Raw genomic sequence first — 27,019 nt, forward strand, 5'->3', positions numbered from 1 at the left:
AGAGAGTTAGAGGAGGGTTAGAGAGTTAGAGGGGGTTAGGGATGAAGGGTTAGAGCGTTAGAGGGGGTTAGAGAGTTAGATGGTTTATAGGAGGGTTAGAGGAGAGTTAGGAGGGTTGGAGGAGAGTTATAGGAGGTTTAGAGGAGAGTTAGAGGGGTTAGAGGAGGGTTGGAGGAGGGTTAGAGGAGAGCTAGAGAGTTAGAGGAGGGTTAGAGGAGAGTGAGGAGGGTTAGAGGAGAGCTAGAGAGTTAGAGGACGGTTAAAGAGTTAGAGGACGGTTAAAGAGTTAGAGGACGGTTAAAGAGTTAGAGGAGGGTTAGAGAGTTAGAGGGGGTTAGAGAGTTAGAGGGGGTTAGAGAGTTAGAGGAGGGTTAGAGAGTTAGAGGGGGTTAGAGAGTTAGAGGGTTAGGGATAGAGGGTTAGAGCGTTAGAGGGGGTTTAGAGGGTTTATAGGAGGGTTAGGAGGGTTAGAGGAGAGTTAGAGGAGAGTTAGAGGAGAGTTGGAGGAGCGTTAGGAGGTTTAGAGGAGAGTTGGAGGGTTGGAGGAGGTTTAGAGGAGGGTTGGAGGAGAGTTAGAGGAGGTTTAGAGGAGAGTTAGAGGGGTTAGAGGAGGGTTGGAGGAGAGTTAGGAGAGTTGGAGGAGGGTTAGAGGAGAGCTAGAGAGTTAGGAGGGTTAGAGGAGAGTTAGGAGGGTTAAAGAGTTAGAGGAGAGCTAGAGACTTAGAGGAGGGTTAAAGAGTTAGGAGGGTTAAAGAGTTAGAGGAGGGTTAGAGAGTTAGAGGACGGTTAAAGAGTTAGAGAGTTAGAGGAGGGTTAGAGAGTTAGAGGAGGGTTAGAGAGTTAGAGGGTTAGAGAGTTAGAGGAGGGTTAGAGAGTTAGAGGAGGGTTAGAGAGTTCGAGGAGGGTTAGAGGAGAGTTAGAGGACGGTTAAAGAGTTGGAGAGTTAGAGGGGGGTTAGGGATAGAGGGTTAGGGATAGAGGGTTAGGTCTGGAGGGTTAGGGATAGAGGGTTAGAATGTTAGAGGAGGGTTAGGGATAGAGGGTTAGGACTGGAGGGTTAGGGATAGAGGGTTAGAATGTTAGAGGAGGGTTAGGGATAGAGGGTTAGAATGTTAAGAGGAGGGTTAGGGATAGAGGGTTAGAATGTTAGAGGAGGGTTAGGGATAGAGGGTTAGAATGTTAAGAGGAGGGTTAGGGATAGAGGGTTAGAAGGTTAGGGTTAGGGCTAGTAAACAAGATAACAAAAGTCCAAAGTAAACAGATAAATTAATCAGTGCAGATCAGGGGAGAAAAGAGAGCAGGTCAACACAGGAAGAGAAGAGAGGAGCTCAACAGGCAAACATTTCACTGTAGGCAATATAATTGTGCAAATATATCCTATCAGAATGTATTGTTCAAGTTTTTTTTTTTTTTTTTTACAAGCTAAGTTCTATTACATCATGCTGCAGTCCCATCCTCTTCTACAGCATAGTTAAAACATGGTATCATGCTGCAGTCCCATCCTCTTCTACAGCATAGTTAAAACATGGTATCATGCTGCAGTCCCAAAAACATGGTATCATGCTGCAGTCCCATCCTCTTCTACAGCATAGTTAAAACATGGTATCATGCTGCAGTCCCATCCTCTTCTACAGCATAGTTAAAACATGGTATCATGCTGCAGTCCCATCCTCTTCTACAGCATAGTTAAAACATGGTATCATGCTGCAGTCCCATCCTCTTCTACAGCATAGTTAAAACATGGTATCATGCTGCAGTCCCATCCTCTTCTACAGCATAGTTAAAACATGGTATCATGCTGCAGTCCCATCCTCTTCATGGTATCAGCATATCCTCTTCTACAGCATTAAAACATGGTATCATGCTGCAGTCCCATCCTCTTCTACAGCATAGTTAAAACATGGTATCATGCTGCAGTCCCATCCTCTTCTACAGCATAGTTAAAACATGGTATCATGCTGCAGTCCCATCCTCTTCTACAGCATAGTTAAAACATGGTATCATGCTGCAGTCCCATCCTCTTCTACAGCATAGTTAAAACATGGTATCATGCTGCAGTCCCATCCTCTTCTACAGCATAGTTAAAACATGGTATCATGCTGCAGTCCCATCCTCTTCTACAGCATAGTTAAAACATGGTATCATGCTGCAGTCCCATCCTCTTCTACAGCATAGTTAAAACATGGTATCATGCTGCAGTCCCATCCTCTTCTACAGCATAGTTAAAACATGGTATCATGCTGCAGTCATGCTGCATCCCATCCTCTTCTACAGCATAGTTAAAACATGGTATCATGCTGCAGTCCCATCCTCTTCTACAGCATAGTTAAAACATGGTATCATGCTGCAGTCCCATCCTCTTCTACAGCATAGTTAAAACATGGTATCATGCTGCAGTCCCATCCTCTTCTACAGCATAGTTAAAACATGGTATCATGCTGCAGTCCCATCCTCTTCTACAGCATAGTTAAAACATGGTATCATGCTGCAGTCCCATCCTCTTCTACAGCATAGTTAAAACATGGTATCATGTCCCATCCTCTTCTACAGCATAGTTAAAACATGGTATCATGCTGCAGTCCCATCCTCTTCTACAGCATAGTTAAAACATGGTATCATGCTGCAGTCCCATCCTCTTCTACAGCATAGTTAAAACATGGTATCATGCTGCAGTCCCATCCTCTTCTACAGCATAGTTAAAACATGGTATCATGCTGCAGTCCCATCCTCTTCTACAGCATAGTTAAAACATGGTATCATGCTCCCATCCTCTTCTACAGCATAGTTAAAACATGGTATCATGCTGCAATCCTCTTCTACAGCATAGTTAAAACATGGTATCATGCTGCAGTCCCATCCTCTTCTACAGCATAGTTAAAACATGGTATCATGCTGCAGTCCCATCCTCTTCTACAGCATAGTTAAAACATGGTATTCTGTGCAATAAGATGTGTCAGATAATGCATCCCAAATGGCACCCTATTCCCTACACACACACACGACTTTGACCAGAGGCCTATGGGCTACAGAGGTAATATGGTGTCATTTGGGACACAGCAGATGGGTCAGTTTCCTCTGCTAACATCACAAGGACCAGTGCAGTGGACTAAAAGTTGATTCAGTGCGATGACGGTGGGTACGAAGTGGCTCTCTGAGACAAAGTCCCCAGCTATGATGTTGAGGGAGTGGGAGTCGGAGCCGGGGCTCTGGCCCCTGACCCAGGAGAGCAGGGCAGGGTAGGTAGACATCACCAGGTCCTTCAGAGACTCAGTGGGGTGAGAACAGATGTACTTCAGATCCTCTGTCAGGTTGATGCCCGTCACAAAGAACCCTCCTGCCAACAAACACCAAGTCAATGTTCTGTTTGATTCTGTTACAAAAAACACTCATTACAACACGTATGTTACTCATGGAAAACATTGGGTGAAAACAATATCGTAGACAGTGTTAGATACCCCTTTGCTCTGCACAACACTACAGATACATTCTAATCACATCATAAGAGCGTTTAACTGTTTTACTGTTCAGTACGGGGGAAATCCCACGCGAGATAAGCGAGCGTAAATGGAACTTAATTCCCTATTCTGATTTTGAACGTAAGCATGGGAATAGCTGGAAATGGTATAAATAAAAGGTGTGTCTAGATACGCAGTATTCTGACAACTTAATTCCAACAACTTTACGCGAGAGGAAAACACGACTAAGGTTTGGCGAACCAACCGGCTCCAAGCTACAAGGTCAGTGTTTGATGCTGAAATAAACTAATATCCCTATATTTAGATTGCTTTCTTTCATTGATCCCTAATATTCTGACCCTGCTCTCTCAATATATATAAATATAGGACAAAACACACATCACGACAAGAGAGACAACACTACATAAAGAGAGACCTAAGACAACAACATAGCAAGGCAGCAACACATGGCAACACAACATGGTAGCAACAAAACATGACAACATGGTAGCAACACAGCATGGTAGCAACACAGCATGGCAGCAACACAACATGGTACAAACATTATTGGGCACAACAGCACAAAGGGCAAGAAGGTAGAGACAACAATACATCACGCAATGCAGCCACAACTGTCAGTAAGAGTGTCCATGACTGAGTCTTTGAATGAAGAGACATGAGATAAATCTGTCCAGTTTGAGTGTTAGTTCCAGTCGCTAGCTGCAGTGAACTGAAAAGACGAGCGACCCAGGGATGTGTTTGCTTTGGGGACATTTAACAGAATGTGACTGGCAGAATGGATGTTGTATGTGGAGAATGAGGGCTATCTCAGATTGGGGGAGCCGTATAGATGTGTTCAAGTGAGTCTATCGACAAAATTCTAACCAAAAGGTACGCACTTCCATAGTGACGCAGTGGTCTAAGGCACTAGCCGGGGGAGCTTTCCTTGGCTCATTGGACTCTAGCGACTCCTTGTGGTGGGCAGGGCGCCTGCAGGCTGACTTCGTTCGTCACTTGAACGGTGTTTCCTCTGACACATTGGTGCAGCTGGCTTCTGGGTTAAGCGAGCGGGTTTGGCGGGTCATGTTATGCAAGACGCACGGCTCGACCTTCGCCTCTCCTGAGAACGTTGGGGAGTTGCAGCGATGAGACAAGATCATAAATCACGAAGTTGGGGAGAAAAAGGGTATACAAAAATAAAAAAGAGATGGCTTAAGATAGATTACGATCTACTGAAAACCCTATTGAAAATCTGTTGGCCAGCAAGTGGGAGGGGTTTCAGTGGTTGAATTACATTTATTCAGAGCACGTAAGGTGAAAACGTGCGTAGGAAAGGAAAGGCGTGGGTAGGAAAGGAAAGGCGTGCGTAGGAAAGGAAAGGCGTGCGTAGGAAAGGAAAGGCGTGCGTAGGAAAGGAAAGGCGTGCGTAAGAAAGGAAAGGCGTGCGTAGGAAAGGAAAGGCAAGCGTAGGAAAGGAAAGGCGTGCGTGCGTAGGAAAGGCGTGCGTGCGTAGGAAAGGCGTGCGGTTACCTGGGCGGCCATGTTGTTTCCTGTGTTCGAACTCCTCGATCAGAGCCTCGGCTTTACACTTGTTGGCCCACCAGTAGGGGATGTGAGGCCAAAGGTCGCTACAGAGGCTGACCATGCTGTGCTCATAGGAGACAATCACCTGGTAACCCAACGACCACAGGTTCCTCAGCGTCACCACTTCCTGGAACACAGAGGATCATGGGAATGTTGGGATCAGGGAATGGAATCATGGGAAAGTATGGCTCATGCCATGCTAGGAAACATTGTGGTAACACTATATATTTAAAAAAATTGTAAAAATGTTGTAATTATTTTTATAATACACAACATACGCACACAAACATCCATGACATCCCATCTGACCACACCCCCATCTGACCACACCCCCATCTCCAGCGCTCTCCACCACATGGGGTCAAACTGCACCATGTTGTTTCTCTCCGTCGCCCCACACACTTTCAACATTTAGATAATAAAGAATTTGACCTTTCCATTGTGTTAACGACGGAGGATTGGTTGATTTCCAGTTTTTAAGTGTACATTTCCGGAAGTCATGGTAATCCTTGAGTCAATGTTAGTTTTAAAAACACGACTCTGCCGGTGTGCTGTAGAATGTGAATTTCGTCTCTTGTATAATAAATGATATACTTTAGTTTATACTGGATTAAGTTACATTTGTCTTATTAACTGTCATTTCTTCAGTTATGTTCCAACATCCCTCCATCTTGTGCTTTAAGTCTTGGTTGCAATAGTTTATATTTTTTTCTAAGTTGTATAGATTTTATATACAGTTGAAGTTTACATACACTTAGGTTGGAGTCATTAAAACTAGTTTACATACACTTAGGTTGGAGTCATTAAAACTAGTTTACATACACTTAGGTTGAAGTCATTAAAACTAGTTTACATACACTTAGGTTGGAGTCATTAAAACTAGTTTACATACACTTAGGTTGGAGTCATTACAACTAGTTTACATACACTTAGGTTGGAGTCATTAAAACTAGTTTACATACACTTAGGTTGGAGTCATTAAAACTAGTTTACATACACTTAGGTTGGAGTCATTAAAACTAGTTTACATACACTTAGGTTGGAGTCATTAAAACTAGTTTACATCACTTAGGTTGGAGTCATTGAAACTAGTTTACATACACTTAGGTTGGAGTCATTAAAACTAGTTTACATACACTTAGGTTAGGAGTCATTAAAACTAGTTTACATACACTTAGGTTGGAGTCATTAAAACTAGTTTACATACACTTAGGAAGAAGTTATTACCTGGTACCCTGTGTATATAGCCAAGTTATTACCTGGTACCCTGTGTATATAGCCAAGTTATTACCTGGTACCCTGTGTACATAGCCAAGTTATTAACCTGGTACCCTGTGTATATAGCCAAGTTATTACCTGGTACCCTGTGTACATAGCCAAGTTATTACCTGGTACCCTGTGTACATAGCCAAGTTATTACCTGGTACCCTGTGTATATAGCCAAGTTATTACCTGGTACCCTGTGTACATAGCCAAGTTATTACCTGGTACCCTGTGTACATAGCCAAGTTATTACCTGGTACCCTGTGTACATAGCCAAGTTATTACCTGGTACCCTGTGTACATAGCCAAGTTATTACCTGGTACCCTGTGTATATAGCCAAGTTATTACCTGGTACCCTGTGTATATAGCCAAGTTATTACCTGGTACCCTGTGTACATAGCCAAGTTATTACCTGGTACCCTGTGTATATAGCCAAGTTATTACCTGGTACCCTGTGTATATAGCCAAGTTATTACCTGGTACCCTGTGTATATAGCCAAGTTATTACCTGGTACCCTGTGTATATAGCCAAGTTATTACCTGGTACCCTGTGTACATAGCCAAGTTATTACCTGGTACCCTGTGTACATAGCCAAGTTATTACCTGGTACCCTGTGTACATAGCCAAGTTATTACCTGGTACCCTGTGTACATAGCCAAGTTATTACCTGGTACCCTGTGTACATAGCCAAGTTATTACCTGGTACCCTGTGTATATAGCCAAGTTATTACCTGGTACCCTGTGTATATAGCCAAGTTATTACCTGGTACCCTGTGTATATAGCCAAGTTATTACCTGGTACCCTGTGTATATAGCCAAGTTATTACCTGGTACCCTGTGTATATAGCCAAGTTATTACCTGGTACCCTGTGTATATAGCCAAGTTATTACCTGGTACCCTGTGTATATAGCCATGTTATTACCTGGTACCCTGTGTATATAGCCAAGTTATTACCTGGTACCCTGTGTATATAGCCATGTTATTACCTGGTACCCTGTGTACATAGCCAAGTTATTACCTGGTACCCTGTGTATATAGCCAAGTTATTACCTGGTACCCTGTGTACATAGCCAAGTTATTACCTGGTACCCTGTGTACATAGCCAAGTTATTACCTGGTACCCTGTGTACATAGCCAAGTTATTACCTGGTACCCTGTGTACATAGCCAAGTTATTACCTGGTACCCTGTGTACATAGCCAAGTTATTACCTGGTACCCTGTGTATATAGCCAAGTTATTACCTGGTACCCTGTGTACATAGCCAAGTTATTACCTGGTACCCTGTGTATATAGCCAAGTTATTACCTGGTACCCTGTGTATATAGCCAAGTTATTACCTGGTACCCTGTGTATATAGCCAAGTTATTACCTGGTACCCTGTGTACATAGCCAAGTTATTACCTGGTACCCTGTGTATATAGCCAAGTTATTACCTGGTACCCTGTGTACATAGCCAAGTTATTACCTGGTACCCTGTGTATATAGCCAAGTTATTACCTGGTACCCTGTGTATATAGCCAAGTTATTACCTGGTACCCTGTGTACATAGCCAAGTTATTACCTGGTACCCTGTGTATATAGCCAAGTTATTACCTGGTACCCTGTGTATATAGCCAAGTTATTACCTGGTACCCTGTGTATATAGCCAAGTTATTACCTGGTACCCTGTGTATATAGCCAAGTTATTACCTGGTACCCTGTGTATATAGCCATGTTATTACCTGGTACCCTGTGTATATAGCCATGTTATTACCTGGTACCCTGTGTATATAGCCAAGTTATTACCTGGTACCCTGTGTATATAGCCATGTTATTACCTGGTACCCTGTGTACATAGCCAAGTTATTACCTGGTACCCTGTGTATATAGCCAAGTTATTACCTGGTACCCTGTGTATATAGCCATGTTATTACCTGGTACCCTGTGTATATAGCCAAGTTATTACCTGGTACCCTGTGTACATAGCCATGTTATTACCTGGTACCCTGTGTATATAGCCATGTTATTACCTGGTACCCTGTGTATATAGCCATGTTATTACCTGGTACCCTGTGTACATAGCCATGTTATTACCTGGTACCCTGTGTATATAGCCAAGTTATTACCTGGTACCCTGTGTATATAGCCATGTTATTACCTGGTACCCTGTGTATATAGCCAAGTTATTACCCGGTACCCTGTGTATATAGCCATGTTATTACCTGGTACCCTGTGTATATAGCCATGTTATTACCTGGTACCCTGTGTATATAGCCATGTTATTACCTGGTACCCTGTGTATATAGCCAAGTTATTACCTGGTACCCTGTGTATATAGCCATGTTATTACCTGGTACCCTGTGTATATAGCCAAGTTATTACCTGGTACCCTGTGTATATAGCCATGTTATCGCTACTCATTGATATTTTTTCCTAGTGTTCTTATTTTTTTCTTTGGTGTGTCTCTCTATATTGTGGGTTAGGGGACCTGGAAGTAAGCTTTTCACTATTAGTCTATAACTGTTATTTACGACGCATGTGACAAATACCATTTGATTTTCTATTTGATTCCAATGTTACCTTTAAGATGTTACGCAGGCTTTTATTTTGTAAAGTGGTTTCTTGCATCAAACAACACAATACAAAAACATTTTCAGTCACATCCTTGTTTGACAGGATAAACAGGTTGATCCTGCTGACTAAGGGTCTGATCAACTGCTTGGCATAGCAGCTAGTTATGTTCTTGTTCTGGTCTATTAATGTTCTGTATTATGTAATGTTTTGTGTGAACCCCAGGAAGAGTAGCTGCTGCTTTTTCAACAGAGGCTGAATGATAGAACAGCTATTTCCATGTTAAAATATTATGGGATGCATTTTCTCCATTGTTTCTGATGGTAGGCCTACATTATGATCAAATAGCCACAGTAGCCTACTTGGTCACTGTTAAAACTAACTTAAATAGGGTCCAGCCTCAGTGTTCATAGTAAACGCTCGCTGGAAGTTGCTCAGCAGACCTGAAATTTGCTCATTGCCAAAAAAGATTAGAGGGAACATTGGAGGTGTCCCTACCGTAGTTGGACAGTGCTTGGAGGTGTCCCTACCGTAGTTGGACAGTGCTTGGAGGTGTCCCTACCGTAGTTGGACAGTGCTTGGAGGTGTCCCTACCGTAGTTGGACAGTGCTTGGAGGTGTCCCTACCGTAGTTGGACAGTGCTTGGAGGTGTCCCTACCGTAGTTGGACAGTGCTTGGAGGTGTCCCTACCGTAGTTGGACAGTGCTTGGAGGTGTCCCTACCGTAGTTGGACAGTGCTTGGAGGTGTCCCTTGTTGGACAGTGCTTGGAGGTGTCCCTACCGTAGTTGGACAGTGCTTGGAGGTGTCCCTACCGTAGTTGGACAGTGCTTGGAGGTGTCCCTACCGTAGTTGGACAGTGCTTGGAGGTGTCCCTACCGTAGTTGGACAGTGCTTGGAGGTGTCCCTACAGTAGTTGGACAGTGCTTGGAGGTGTCCCTATCGTAGTTGGACAGTGCTTGGAGGTGTCCCTACCGTAATTGGACAGTGCTTGGAGGTGTCCCTACCGTAGTTGGACAGTGCTTGGAGGTGTCCCTACAGTAGTTGGACAGTGCTTGGAGGTGTCCCTACCGTAGTTGGACAGAGCCTGGCGTTGAAGATGGTTCTGATGGTGGATATAAGTCCAGTGTGGAGGTCCTGGTTCAGACCCAGGAAGTGACTGAAGGACAGCAGAACCACCTCTCTAGAATGGACATCTAGCCAGGATCTGATCTCCTGAAGAACGGTCTGTGGAGAACAGACATCGGTCCAACTGGTGTAACACAATCAAAGTAACATCTGAAATCAATTATATATCCCAAATCCTATTTGTATATGTCGTAAGGTTGTCAGATAAGAGCAGGAGTCTAGTAAATGGTACAACCCCTCTCTGTAGCCCCTTGTCAGAATGTCTACTAAACCTCCCTGCTATGTTAGAAGTACAGATTATACCTTTAACATTGAGTGTAGTCTACACTCTGTGGTAGAATGGAGGTATCATACCTCTACATTTAGCATAGTGTACACTCTGTGGTAGAATGGAGGTATCATACCTCTACATTTAGCATAGTGTACACTCTGTGGTAGAATGGAGGTATCATACCTCTACATTTAGCATAGTGTACACTCCGTAGTATAACACCTCTACATTTAGCGTAGTGTACACTCCATAGTATCACACCTCTACATTGAGCATAGTGTACACTCCGTAGTATCACATCTCTACATTTAGCGTAGTGTACACTCCATAGTATCACACCTCTACATTTAGCATAGTGTACACTCCATAGTATCACACCTCTACATTTAGCATAGTGTACACTCCATAGTATCACACCTCTACATTTATTATAGTGTACACTCCGTAGTATAACACCTCTACATTTAGCGTAGTGTATACTCCATAGTATCACACCTCTACATTTAGCATAAGTGTACACTCCATAGTATCACACCTCTACATTGAGCATAGTGTACACTCCATAGTATCACACCTCTACATTTAGCGTAGTGTACACTCCGTAGTATCACACCTCTACATTTAGCGTAGTGTACACTCCATAGTATCACACCTCTACATTTAGCGTAGTGTACACTCCATAGTATCACACCTCTACATTTAGCATAGTGTACACTCCATAGTATCACACCTCTACATTTAGCATAGTGTACACTCCATAGTATCACACCTCTACATTTAGCATAGTGTACACTCCATAGTATCACACCTCTACATTTAGCATAGTGTACACTCCATAGTATCACACCTCTACATTTAGCATAGTGTACACTCCATAGTATCACACCTCTACATTTAGCATAGTGTACACTCCATAGTATCACACCTCTACATTTAGCATAGTGTACACTCCATAGTATCACACCTCTACATTTAGCGTAGTGTACACTCCATAGTATCACCTCTACATTTAGCATAGTGTACACTCCATAGTATCACCTCTACATTTAGCATAGTGTACACTCCATAGTATCACACCTCTACATTTAGCATAGTGTACACTCCATAGTATCACACCTCTACATTTAGCATAGTGTACACTCCATAGTATCACACCTCTACATTTAGCATAGTGTACACTCCATAGTATCACACCTCTACATTTATTATAGTGTACACTCCATAGTATCACACCTCTACATTTAGCGTAGTGTACACTCCATAGTATCACCCCTCTACATTTAGCATAGTGTACACTCCATAGTATCATACCTCTACATTTAGCATAGTGTACACTCCATAGTATCACACCTCTACATTTAGCATAGTGTACACTCCATAGTATCACACCTCTACATTTAGCGTAGTGTACACTCCATAGTATCACACCTCTACATTTAGCATAGTGTACACTCCATAGTATCACACCTCTACATTTAGCATAGTGTACACTCCATAGTATCACACCTCTACATTTAGCATAGTGTACACTCCATAGTATCACACCTCTACATTTAGCGTAGTGTACACTCCGTAGTATCACACCTCTACATTTAGCGTAGTGTACATTCCATAGTATCACACCTCTACATTTAGCATAGTGTACACTCCATAGTATCACACCTCTACATTTCGTAGTGTACACTATCATCACACCTCTACATTTATTATAGTGTACACTCCATAGTATCACACCTCTACATTTAGCATAGTGTACACTCCATAGTATCACACCTCTACATTTAGCATAGTGTACACTCCATAGTATCACACCTCTACATTTAGCGTAGTGTACACTCCATAGTATCACACCTCTACATTTAGCGTAGTGTACACTCCATAGTATCACACCTCTACATTTAGCATAGTGTATAGTGTACACTCCTCCATAGTATCACACCTCTACATTTATCACATAGTATCCCTCTACATTTATTATAGTGTACACTCCATAGTATCACACCTCTACATTTAGCATAGTGTACACTCCATAGTATCACACCTCTACATTTATTATAGTGTACACTCCATAGTATCACACCTCTACATTTATTATAGTGTACACTCCATAGTATCACACCTCTACATTTAGCATAGTGTACACTCCATAGTATCACCTCTACATTTAGCGTAGTGTACACTCCATAGTATCATACCTCTACAGTGAGTGTAGTGTATACTCCATAGTATCATACCTCTACAGTGAGTGTAGTGTATACTCCATAGTATCATACCTCTACAGTGAGTGTAGTGTACACTCCATAGTATCATACCTCTACAGTGAGTGTAGTGTATACTCCATAGTATCATACCTCTACAGTGAGTGTAGTGTACACTCCATAGTATCATACCTCTACAGTGAGTGTCATACCTCTACAGTGAGTGTAGTGTACACTCCATAGTATCATACCTCTACAGTGAGTGTAGTGTACACTCCATAGTATCATACCTCTACAGTGAGTGTAGTGTACACTCCATAGTATCATACCTCTACAGTGAGCATAGTGTACACTCATCTACTGTAGTATAGTGTACACTCCATGGTAACAACAGGTCTACAGTGAGTATCCTCAGGTCAAGATATCACCCCACAGTAGAAGTACAGGCAAGAGGTTATCAGAGATTAACTTTATCAGATCAACAAGATTATCAGATCAACAACATTATCAGAGCAACTCCTTATCAGATCAACAACATTATCAGACATTAACATTATCAGATTAACTTTATCAGAGCAACAACATTATCAGATCAACAACATTATCAGAGCAACAACATTATCAGATCAACAACATTATCAGAGCAACAACATTATCAGAGCAACAACATTATCAGATCAACAACATTATCAGATCAACAACATTATCAGAGCAACAACATTATCAGAGCAACAACATTATCAGAGCAACAACATTATCAGAGCAACAACATTATCAGAGCAACAACATTATCAGATCATCAACATTATCAGATCAACATTCAGATCGACAACATTATCAGAGCAACAACATTATCAGAGCAACAACATTATCCGATCATAAACATTATGCGATTGACATAACTTTATTAACCCAACCAGCACTGAGCACTGATGTCCTGCCACCACCGAGGGCCAGATGTCCTTCCACCACCGAGGGCCAGATGTCCTGCCAGCACCGAGGGCCAGATGTCCTGCCACCACCGAGGGCCAGATGTCCTGCCACCACCGAGGGCCAGATGTCCTGCCACCACCGAGGGCCAGATGTCCTGCCACCACCGAGGGCCAGATGTCCTGCCACCACCGAGGACCAGATGTCCTGCCACCACCGAGGGCCAGATGTCCTGCCACCACCGAGGGCCAGATGTCCTGCCACCACCGAGGGCCAGATGTCCTGCCACCACCGAGGGCCACCAGATGTCCTGCCACCACCGAGGAGCCAGATGTCCTGCCACCACCGAGGGCCAGATGTCCTGCCACCACCGAGGCCAGATGTCCTGCCACCACCGAGGACCAGATGTCCTGCCACCACCGAGGGCCAGATGTCCTGCCAGCACCGGGCCAGATGTCCTGCCACCACCGAGGACCAGATGTCCTGCCACCACCGAGGACCAGATGTCCTGCCACCACCGAGGGCCACCGCCAGGGCCAGATGTCCAGATGTCCTGCCACCACCGAGGGCCATATGTCCTGCCACCACCGGGGGCCAGATGTCCTGCCACCACCGAGGGCCAGATGTCCTGCCACCACCGAGGGCCAGATGTCCTGCCACCACCGAGGGCCAGATGTCCTGCCAGCAGGTGTAAAGTCTGCACCAGAAGTGTTATGCCATCTAGGTCAGGGTGGTCATCTAGGTCAGGGTGGTCATCTAGGTGGTCATCTAGGTCAGGGTGGTCATCTAGGTCAGGGTGGCCATCTAGGTCAGGGTGGTCATCTAGGTCAGGGTGGTCATCTATCAGGGTGGTCAGGTCAGGGGGTGGCCATCTAGGTCAGGGTGGTCATCAGGGTGGCCATCTAGGTCAGGGTGGTCATCTAGGTCAGGGTGGCCATCTAGGTCAGGGTGGTCATCTAGGTCAGGGTGGTCATCTAGGTCAGGGTGGCCATCTAGGTCAGGGTGGCCATCTAGGTCAGGGTGGTCATCTAGGTCAGGGTGGTCATCTAGGTCAGGGTGGCCATCTAGGTCAGGGTGGTCATCTAGGTCAGGGTGGTCATCTAGGTCAGGGTGGTCATCTAGGTCAGGGTGGTCAAACTCAATTCCTGGAGGGCTGTGTCTCTGCTGGTTTTTGTTATTTCGTTTCAATTTGTGTCCAATTAAGACCTAGCCAACCAGATGAGGGGAGTACCTAACTAATCAATTATCCTAATTGATCAATAAAGTGCAAGCGAGGACTAAAAACCTGCACACATTGTGCTCCAGAAATGTAGTTTGACACCCCTGATCTGTTGTTAAAAATCATACCTGTGTAACTGCCCATTTATAAACAAACGGTCGTATCAGGGGCTTCATGTATTTGTCTAGCTTCTGCAGCAAATCAGGTTGGGTCAGGTCGACAGGGGAGCGGTCACTCCTATCCAGACAGTAGGTTATGGCATTGTGGCTTCCTAAACAGGGAATCAAGGTACAGACAGATAGGGCCTGATATTACAAGTGTATGGTCACTGGTATGTGTCAGCCTAGTACCCATATGATGCCCCTAAGTGTATGGTCACTGGTATGTGTCAGCCTAGTACCCATATGATGCCCCTAAGTGTATGGTCACTGGCATGTGTCAGCCTAGTACCCATATGATGTCCCTAAGTGTATGGTCACTGGCATGTGTCAGCCTAGTACCTATATGATGCCCCTAAGTGTATGGTCACTGGCATGTGTCAGCCTAGTACCTATATGATGTCCCTAAGTGTATGGTCACTGGCATGTGTCAGCCTAGTACCCATATGATGCCCATAAGTGTATGGTCACTGGCATGTGTCAGCCTAGTACCTATATGATGCCCCTAAGTGTATGGTCACTGGTATGTGTCAGCCTAGTACCCATATGATGCCCCTAAGTGTATGGTCACTGGCATGTGTCAGCCTAGTACCCATATGATGCCCCTAAGTGTATGGTCACTGGCATGTGTCAGCCTAGTACCCATATGATGCCCCTAAGTGTATGGTCACTGTCATGTGTCAGCCTAGTACCCATATGATGCCCCTAAGTGTATGGTCACTGTCATGTGTCAGCGTGGTGGTGTTGATGACATAATGCCATCTGATTAAAGTGTATGATGTCACTGGCATGTGATTAAAGTGCCTATATGATGCCCATCTGATAAAGTGGTATGGTCACTAATGCCATGTGATTAAAGCCTAGTACCCATGACATGATGCCATCTGATTAAAGTGTATGGTCACTGTCATGTGTCAGCCTCTGATTAAAGTACCCATGACATAATGCCATCTAAAGTGTATGGTCACTGGCATGTGTCAGCCTAGTACCCATATGATGCCCCTAAGTGTATGGTCACTGTCATGTGTCAGCGTGGTGGTGTTGATGACATAATGCCATCTGATTAAAGTGTTGATGACATAATGCCATCTGATTAAAGTGTTGATGACATAATGCCATCTGATTAAAGTGGTGGTGTTGATGACATAATGCCATCTGATTAAAGTGGTGGTGTTGATGACATAATGCCATCTGATTAAAGTGGTGGTGTTGATGACATAATGCCATCTGATTAAAGTGTTGATGACATAATGCCATCTGATTAAAGTGTTGATGACATAATGCCATCTGATTAAAGTGGTGGTGTTGATGACATAATGCCATCTGATTAAAGTGGTGGTGACATAATGCCATCTAATTAAAGTGTTGATGACATAATGCCATCTAATTAAAGTGTTGATGACATAATGCCATCTGATTAAAGTGGTGGTGTTGATGACATAATGCCATGTAATTAAAGTGGTGGTGTTGATGACATAATGCCATCTGATTAAAGTGTTGATGACATAATGCCATCTGATTAAAGTGGTGGTGTTGATGACATAATGCCATCTAATTAAAGTGGTGGTGTTGTGACATAATGCCATCTGATTAAAGTGTTGATGACATAATGCCATCTAATTAAAGTGGTGGTGTTGATGACATAATGCCATCTGATTAAAGTGTTGATGACATAATGCCATCTAATTAAAGTGGTGGTGTTGATGACATAATGCCATCTAATTAAAGTGTTGATGACATAATGCCATCTAATTAAAGTGGTGGTGTTGATGACATAATGCCATCTGATTAAAGTGGTGGTGTTGATGACATAATGCCATCTGATTAAAGTGTTGATGACATAATGCCATCTGATTAAAGTGTTGATGACATAATGCCATCTGATTAAAGTGGTGGTGACATAATGCCATCTGATTAAAGTGGTGGTGTTGTGACATAATGCCATCTGATTAAAGTGTTGATGACATAATGCCATCTGATTAAAGTGTTGATGACATAATGCCATCTAATTAAAGTGTTGATGACATAATGCCATCTAATTAAAGTGGTGGTGTTGATGACATAATGCCATCTAATTAAAGTGTTGATGACATAATGCCATCTAATTAAAGTGGTGGTGTTGATGACATAATGCCATCTAATTAAAGTGTTGATGACATAATGCCATCTGATTAAAGTGGTGGTGTTGTGAATGCAGCATAACAGCAGTACTGTGATGTGTTTAAAAGTTATGGTGAAGTAATTAATAGTAGATACAGTAGACCAGTTCCTCAGGGGAATGTCCCATAGAGCACAGGGCAGGTGATCCATCCAGGTGTCTTACCTGGTATAGCTAGGTTCCTCAGGGGAACCTCCCATAGAGCACAGGGCAGGTGATCCATCCAGGTGTCTTACCTGGTATAAAGCTGTTGTTCCCATCAGGGAACATCCCATAGAGCACAGGGCAGGTGATCCATCCAGGTGTCTTACCTGGTATAGCTAGGTTCCTCAGGGGAACGTCCCATAGAGCACAGGGCAGGTGATCCATCCAGGTGTCTTACCTGGTACAGCTAGGTTCCTCAGGGGAACATCCCAAAGAGCACAGGGCAGGTGATCCATCCAGGTGTCTTACCTGGTATAGCTAGGTTCCTCAGGGGAACGTCCCATAGAGCACAGGGCAGGTGATCCATCCAGGTGTCTTACCTGGTACAGCTAGGTTCCTCAGGGGAACGTCCGTCCCATAGAGCACAGGGCAGGTGATCCATCCAGCTGTCTTACCTGGTATAGCTAGGTTCCTCAGGGGAACATCCTATAGAGCACAGGGCTGGTGATCCATCCAGGTGTCTTACCTGGTACAGCTAGGTTCCTCAGGGGAACATCCTATAGAGCACAGGGCAGGTGATCCATCCAGGTGTCTTACCTGGTACAGCTAGGTTCCTCAGGGGAACCTCCCATAGAGCACAGGGCAGGTGATCCATCCAGGTGTCTTACCTGGTATAGCTAGGTTCCTCAGGGGAACATCCCATAGAGCACAGGGCAGGTGATCCATCCAGCTGTCTTACCTGGTATAGCTAGGTTCCTCAGGGGAACATCCTATAGAGCACAGGGCAGGTGATCCATCCAGCTGTCTTACCTGGTATAGCTAGGTTCCTCAGGGGAACGTCCGTCCCATAGAGCACAGGGCAGGTGATCCATCCAGGTGTCTTACCTGGTATAGCTAGGTTCCTCAGGGGAACGTCCCATAGAGCACAGGGCAGGTGATCCATCCAGCTGTCCATGGGAAGTTCCTTCAGAGACACCTGCACTTCAGACACCACCTCTGAGGACATTTGTGGGTGCTAAAAATGTACAGTTATATTTCATCAAACACTGTACTGAAATTAATGAATGACTGCCCTCTAATGACTGACTGCCCTCTAATGACTGACTGCCTGCCCTCTAATGACTGACTGCCCTCTAATGACTGACTGCCTGCCCTCTAATGACTGACTGCCCTCTAATGACTGACTGACTGCCCTCTAATGACTGACTGTCCTCTAATGACTGACTGCCCTCTAATGACTGACTGTCCTCTAATGACTGACTGTCCTCTAATGACTGACTGCCTGTCCTCTAATGACTGACTGTCCTCTAATGACTGACTGCCTGTCCTCTAATGACTGACTGTCCTCTAATGACTGAGAACTCTATGTATTTTAAATAGTTCTAAGGTCAGCCGTCCATCTACCATTTAAACTAGGTCAGCCGTCCATCTACCATTTAAACTAGGTCAGCCGTCCATCTACCATTTAAACTAGGTCAGCCGTCCATCTACCATTTAAACTAGGTCAGCCGTCCATCTACCATTTAAACTAGGTCAGCTGTCCATCTACCATTTAAACTAGGTCAGCTGTCCATCTACCATTTAAACTAGGTCAGCTGTCCATCTACCATTTAAACTAGGTCAATGCAAAAGGCTGATTGAGGACCCTTATACTGAAGAATGTGTTGGTTTTCTATGATTGTATATGGATGTGAAAATGTATGTGTATATCGGTCTATATTGATGTGTATATCGGTCTATATTGATGTGTATAGTGTATATTGATGTGTATAGTGTATATTGATGTGTATAGTGTATATTGATGTGTATATTGATGTGTATAGTGTATATTGATGTGTATAGAGATGTGTATAGTGTATATTGATGTGTATAGAGATGTGTATAGTGTATATTGATGTGTATAGTGTATATTGATGTGTATAGTGTATATTGATGTGTATAGTGTATATTGATGTGTATAGTGTATATTGATGTGTATATTGATGTGTATAGTGTATATTGATGTGTATAGTGTATATTGATGTGTATAGAGTATATTGATGTGTATAGTGTATATTGATGTGTATAGTGTATATTGATGTGTATATTGATGTGTATAGTGTATATTGATGTGTATATTGATGTGTATAGTGTATATTGATGTGTATAGTGTATATTGATGTGTATAGTGTATATTGATGTGTATAGAGTATATTGATGTGTATATTGATGTGTATATTGATGTGTATAGTGTATATTGATGTGTATAGTGTATATTGATGTGTATAGTGTATATTGATGTGTATATTGATGTGTATAGTGTATATTGATGTGTATATTGATGTGTATAGAGTATATTGATGTGTATAGTGTATATTGATGTGTATAGTGTATATTGATGTGTATATTGATGTGTATAGTGTATATTGATGTGTATAGTGTATATTGATGTGTATAGTGTATATTGATGTGTATAGTGTATATTGATGTGTATAGAGTATATTGATGTGTATAGAGTATATTGATGTGTATAGTGTATATTGATGTGTATAGTGTATATTGATGTGTATAGAGATGTGTATAGTGTATATTGATGTGTATATTGATGTGTATATTGATGTGTATAGAGTATATTGATGTGTATAGAGTATATTGATGTGTATAGTGTATATTGATGTGTATATTGATGTGTATATTGATGTGTATATTGATGTGTATATTGATGTGTATATTGATGTGTATATTGATGTGTATAGAGTATATTGATGTGTATATTGATGTGTATATTGATGTGTATAGTGTATATTGATGTGTATAGTGTATATTGATGTGTATAGTGTATATTGATGTGTATAGTGTATATTGATGTGTATATTGATGTGTATAGAGTATATTGATGTGTATAGTGTATATTGATGTGTATAGTGTATATTGATGTGTATAGTGTATATTGATGTGTATAGTGTATATTGATGTGTATAGTGTATATTGATGTGTATAGTGTATATTGATGTGTATAGTGTATATTGATGTGTGTATAGTGTATATTGATGTGTATAGAGTATATTGATGTGTATAGTGTATATTGATGTGTATAGTGTATTGATTGATGTGTATATTGATGTGTATAGTGTATATTGATGTGTATAGTGTATATTGATGTGTATAGTGTATATTGATGTGTATAGTGTATATTGATGTGTATAGTGTATATTGATGTGTATAGTGTATATTGATGTGTATAGTGTATATTGATGTGTATAGTGTATATTGTATAGTGTATATTGATGTGTATAGTGTATATTGATGTGTATAGTGTATATTGATGTGTATAGTGTATATTGATGTGTATAGTGTATATTGATGTGTATAGTGTATATTGATGTGTATAGTGTATATTGATGTGTATAGTGTATATTGATGTGTATAGTGTATATTGATGTGTATAGAGATGTGTATATTGATGTGTATAGTGTATATTGATGTGTATAGTGTATATTGATGTGTATATTGATATTGTATGTGTATAGTGTATATTGATGTGTATAGTGTATATTGATGTGTATAGTGTATATTGATGTGTATATGTATATTGATGTGTATATTGATGTGTATAGTGATGTGTATAGTGTATATTGATGTGTATAGTGTATATTGATGTGTATAGAGTATATTGATGTGTATAGAGATGTGTATATTGATGTGTATAGAGTATATTGATGTGTATATTGATGTGTATAGTGTATATTGATGTGTATATTGATGTGTATATTGATGTGTATATTGATGTGTATAGTGTATATTGATGTGTATAGTGTATATTGATGTGTATAGTGTATATTGATGTGTATAGTGTATATTGATGTGTATAGTGTATATTGATGTGTATAGAGTATATTGATGTGTATAGTGTATATTGATGTGTATATTGATGTGTATAGTGTATATTGATGTGTATATTGATGTGTATAGTGTATAGTGATGTGTATAGTGTATATTGATGTGTATAGTGTATATTGATGTGTATAGAGTATATTGATGTGTATAGAGTACATTGATGTGTATAGAGTACATTGATGTGTATAGAGTACATTGATGTGTATAGTGTATATTGATGTGTATAGTGTATATTGATGTGTATAGAGATGTGTATAGTGTATATTGATGTGTATATTGATGTGTATATTGATGTGTATAGTGTATATTGATGTGTATAGTGTATATTGATGTGTATAGTGTATATTGATGTGTATAGTGTATATTGATGTGTATATTGATGTGTATAGTGTATATTGATGTGTATATTGATGTGTATAGTGTATATTGATGTGTATAGTGTATATTGATGTGTATAGTGTATATTGATGTGTATATTGATGTGTATAGTGTATATTGATGTGTATATTGATGTGTATATTGATGTGTATAGAGTATATTGATGTGTATAGTGTATATTGATGTGTATAGAGTATATTGATGTGTATAGTGTATATTGATGTGTATAGTGTATATTGATGTGTATAGTGTATATTGATGTGTATAGAGATGTGTATAGTGTATATTGATGTGTATATTGATGTGTATATTGATGTGTATAGAGTATATTGATGTGTATAGAGTATATTGATGTGTATAGTGTATATTGATGTGTATAGAGTATATTGATGTGTATAGAGTATATTGATGTGTAATAGTGTATATTGATGTGTATTGATGTGTATAGAGTATATTGATGTGTAATAGTGTATATTGATGTGTATAGTGTATATTGATGTGTATAGTGTATATTGATGTGTATATTGATGTGTATAGTGTATATGATGTGTATAGTGTATATTGACATGTATAATGTATATTGATGTGTATAGTGTATATTGATGTGTATAGAGTATATTGATGTGTATAGAGTATATTGATGTGTATAGTTTCATTCATGTATATTGATGTATATAGTGTATATTGATGTGTATAGTGTATATTGATGTGTATAGTGTATATTGATGTGTATAGTGTATATTGATGTGTATAAAGTGTAAATAGTGTATATTGATGTGTATAGTGTATATTGATGTGTATAGTGTATATTGATGTGTATAGTGTATATTGATGTGTATAGAGTATATTGATGTGTATATTGATGTGTATATATATTGATGTGTATAGTGTATATTGATGTGTATATTGATGTGTATAGTGTATATTGATGTGTATATTGATGTGTATAGTGTATATTGATGTGTATATTGATGTGTATAGTGTATATTGATGTGTATATTGATGTGTATTGATGTGTATATTGATGTGTATATTGATGTGTATAGTGTATATTGATGTGTATAGAGTACATTGATGTGTATAGTGTATATTGATGTGTATAGTGTATATTGATGTGTATAGAGTATATTGATGTGTATATTGATGTGTATAGTGTATATTGATGTGTATATTGATGTGTATAGTGTATATTGATGTGTATAGTGTATATTGATGTGTATATTGATGTGTATAGTGTATATTGATGTGTATAGAGTATATTGATGTGTATTGATGTGTATAGAGTATATTGATGTGTATAGTGTATATTGATGTGTATAGAGTACATTGATGTGTAATAGTGTATATTGATGTGTATAGTGTATATTGATGTGTATAGTGTATATTGATGTGTATATTGATGTGTATAGAGATGTGTATAGTGTATATTGATGTGTACATTGATGTGTATAGTGTATATTGATGTGTATAGTGTATATTGATGTGTATAGGGTACATTGATGTGTATAGAGTATATTGATGTGTATAGTGTATATTGATGTGTATAGTGTATATTGATGTGTATAGAGTATATTGATGTGTATAGTGTATATTGATGTGTATAGTGTATATTGATGTGTATAGTGTATATTGATGTGTATAGTGTATATTGATGTGTATAGTGTATATTGATGTGTATAGTGTATATTGATGTGTATAGTGTATATTGATGTGTATAGTGTATATTGATGTGTATAGTGTATATCGATGTGTATAGTGTATATTGATGTGTATTGATGTGTATAGAGTATATTGATGTGTAATAGTGTATATTGATGTGTATAGTGTATATTGATGTGTATAGTGTATATTGATGTGTATATTGATGTGTATAGTGTATATTGATGTGTATAGTGTATATTGATGTGTATAGTGTATATTGATGTGTATAGAGATGTGTATAGAGTACATTGATGTGTATAGTGTATATTGATGTGTAGTGTATATTGATGTGTATAGTGTATATTGATGTGTATAGTGTATATTGATGTGTATATTGATGTGTATAGTGTATATTGATGTGTATAGAGATGTATATTGATGTGTATAGTGTATATTGATGTGTATAGTGTATATTGATGTGTATAGTGTATATTGATGTGTATAGTGTATATTGATGTGTATAGAGATGTGTATAGAGTACATTGATGTGTATAGTGTATATTGATGTGTATAGTGTATATTGATGTGTATAGTGTATATTGATGTGTATAGTGTATATTGATGTGTATAGTGTATATCGATGTGTATAGAGTATATTGATGTGTATATTGATGTGTATAGAGTATATTGATGTGTATAGTGTATATTGATGTGTATAGAGATGTGTATAGTGTACATTGATGTGTATAGTGTATATTGATGTGTATATTGATGTGTATAGTGTATATTGATGTGTATAGAGATGTGTATAGTGTATATTGATGTGTATAGGGTACATTGATGTGTATATTGATGTGTATAGTGTACATTGATGTGTATAGTGTATATTGATGTGTATAGTGTATATTGATGTGTATAGTGTATATTGATGTGTATATTGATGTGTATAGTGTACATTGATGTGTATAGTGTATATTGATGTGTATAGTGTATATTGATGTGTATAGAGTATATTGATGTGTATAGTGTATATTGATGTGTATAGTGTATATTGATGTGTATAGAGTACATTGATGTGTATAGTGTATATTGATGTGTATAGTGTATATTGATGTGTATAGTGTATATTGATGTGTATAGTGTATAGTGATGTGTATATTGATGTGTATAGTGTATATTGATGTGTATAGTGTATATTGATGTGTATAGTGTATATTGATGTGTATAGTGTATATTGATGTGTATAGAGTATATTGATGTGTATAGTGTATATTGATGTGTATATTGATGTGTATATTGATGTGTATAGTGTATATTGATGTGTATAGTGTATATTGATGTGTATAGTGTATATTGATGTGTATAGTGTATATTGATGTGTATATTGATGTGTATAGTGTATATTGATGTGTATAGTGTATATTGATGTGTATAGTGTATATTGATGTGTATAGTGTATATTGATGTGTATAGAGTATATTGATGTGTATAGTGTATATTGATGTGTATAGTGTATATTGATGTGTATAGTGTATATTGATGTGTATTGATGTGTATAGAGTATAGTGATGTGTATAGTGTATATTGATGTGTATAGAGTATATTGATGTGTATAGAGTATATTGATGTGTATAGTGTATATTGATGTGTATAGTGTATATTGATGTGTATAGTGTATATTGATGTGTATATTGATGTGTATATTGATGTGTATAGTGTATATTGATGTGTATATTGATGTGTATAGTGTATATTGATGTGTATAGTGTATATTGATGTGTATATTGATGTGTATAGAGTATATTGATGTGTATATTGATGTGTATAGTGTATATTGATGTGTATAGTGTATATTGATGTGTATAGAGTATATTGATGTGTATAGTGTATATTGATGTGTATAGTGTATATTGATGTGTATAGTGTATATTGATGTGTATAGTGTATATTGATGTGTATAGAGTATATTGATGTGTATAGTGTATATTGATGTGTATAGTGTATATTGATGTGTATATTGATGTGTATAGTGTATATTGATGTGTATAGAGTATATTGATGTGTAATAGTGTATATTGATGTGTATAGTGTATAGTGATGTGTATAGAGTATATTGATGTGTATATTGATGTGTATAGTGTATATTGATGTGTATATTGATGTGTATAGAGTATATTGATGTGTATATTGATGTGTATAGTGTATAGTGATGTGTATAGTGTATATTGATGTGTATAGTGTATATTGATGTGTATATTGATGTGTATAGAGTATATTGATGTGTATATTGATGTGTATAGTGTATATTGATGTGTATAGAGTATATTGATGTGTATATTGATGTGTATAGAGTATATTGATGTGTATATTGATGTGTATAGTGTATATTGATGTGTATATTGATGTGTATATTGATGTGTATAGTGTATATTGATGTGTATATTGATGTGTATAGAGTATATTGATGTGTATATTGATGTGTATATTGATGTGTATAGTGTATAGTGATGTGTATAGTGTATATTGATGTGTATAGTGTATATTGATGTGTATAGTGTATAGTGATGTGTATAGTGTATATTGATGTGTATAGAGTATATTGATGTGTATATTGATGTGTATATTGATGTGTATAGTGTATATTGATGTGTATAGTGTATATTGATGTGTATAGTGTATATTGATGTGTATAGTGTATATTGATGTGTATAGTGTATATTGATGTGTATAGAGTATATTGATGTGTATAGAGTATATTGATGTGTATAGTGTATATTGATGTGTATAGTGTATATTGATGTGTATATTGATGTGTATAGTGTATATTGATGTGTATATTGATGTGTATAGTGTATATTGATGTGTATATTGATGTGTATAGTGTATATTGATGTGTATAGTGTATATTGATGTGTATAGTGTATATTGATGTGTATAGTGTATATTGATGTGTATAGTGTATATTGATGTGTATAGTGTATATTGATGTGTATATTGATGTGTATAGTGTATATTGATGTGTATATTGATGTGTATAGTGTATATTGATGTGTATAGTGTATATTGATGTGTATATTGATGTGTATAGAGTATATTGATGTGTATAGTGTATATTGATGTGTATAGTGTATAGAGATGTGTATAGTGTATATTGATGTGTATATTGATGTGTATAGTGTATATTGATGTGTATATTGATGTGTATAGTGTATATTGATGTGTATAGTGTATATTGATGTGTATATTGATGTGTATAGTGTATATTGATGTGTATAGAGATGTGTATAGTGTATATTGATGTGTATAGAGATGTGTATAGTGTATATTGATGTGTATAGTGTATATTGATGTGTATAGTGTATATTGATGTGTATAGTGTATATTGATGTGTATAGTGTATATTGATGTGTATAGTGTATATTGATGTGTATAGTGTATATTGATGTGTATATTGATGTGTATAGTGTATATTGATGTGTATAGAGATGTGTATAGTGTATATTGATGTGTATAGAGATGTGTATAGTGTATATTGATGTGTATAGTGTATATTGATGTGTATAGTGTATATTGATGTGTATAGAGTATATTGATGTGTATAGAGATGTGTATAGTGTATATTGATGTGTATAGTGTATATTGATGTGTATAGAGATGTGTATAGTGTATATTGATGTGTATAGAGTATATTGATGTGTATAGTCTATATTGATGTGTATTTGTATTTATTATGGATCCCCATTAGTTCCTGTCAAAGCAGCAGCTACTCTTCCTGGAGTCCAGCAAAATTAAGGCAGTTTATACAATTGTAGGCATTCAGTTGTATACTGTTTGTGTTGCTTCACAGTTCCAAAAATCTGTTTTTAAAATCATTCTACTGCTGCATCAGTTACTGTGTGGAATAGAGTTCCATGTAGTCATGGCTCTATGTAGTACTGTGGAATAGAGTTCATGGCTCTATGTAGTACTGTGGAATAGAGTTCCATGTAGTCATGGCTCTATGTAGTACTGTGGAATAGAGTTCCATGTAGTCATGGCTCTATGTAGTACTGTGGAATAGAGTT

At 38.8% G+C, this 27,019-nt stretch overlaps 2 protein-coding genes across 2 annotated transcripts in view; one reads left to right on the forward strand and one right to left on the reverse strand.

The window, feature by feature from the left end:
* The window catches only part of nit2 (nitrilase family, member 2), a 69,693-nt gene that overhangs the window by 30,948 nt on the left and 11,726 nt on the right, over positions 1 to 27,019 (forward strand). The window lies entirely within an intron of this gene.
* On the reverse strand, positions 2,815 to 18,070 carry plcxd1 (phosphatidylinositol-specific phospholipase C, X domain containing 1). The gene is given in 6 exon segments (XM_065016171.1): positions 2,815 to 3,334; positions 4,986 to 5,166; positions 9,926 to 10,081; positions 12,605 to 12,686; positions 14,673 to 14,871; positions 17,946 to 18,070. Coding segments are annotated over 6 exon segments (1,008 nt in total). The 5' UTR covers positions 18,067 to 18,070; the 3' UTR covers positions 2,815 to 3,065.

This window comes from Oncorhynchus nerka, unplaced genomic scaffold (genome assembly GCF_034236695.1).
Source record: "Oncorhynchus nerka isolate Pitt River unplaced genomic scaffold, Oner_Uvic_2.0 unplaced_scaffold_1102, whole genome shotgun sequence".
Lineage (NCBI taxonomy): Eukaryota > Metazoa > Chordata > Actinopteri > Salmoniformes > Salmonidae > Oncorhynchus > Oncorhynchus nerka.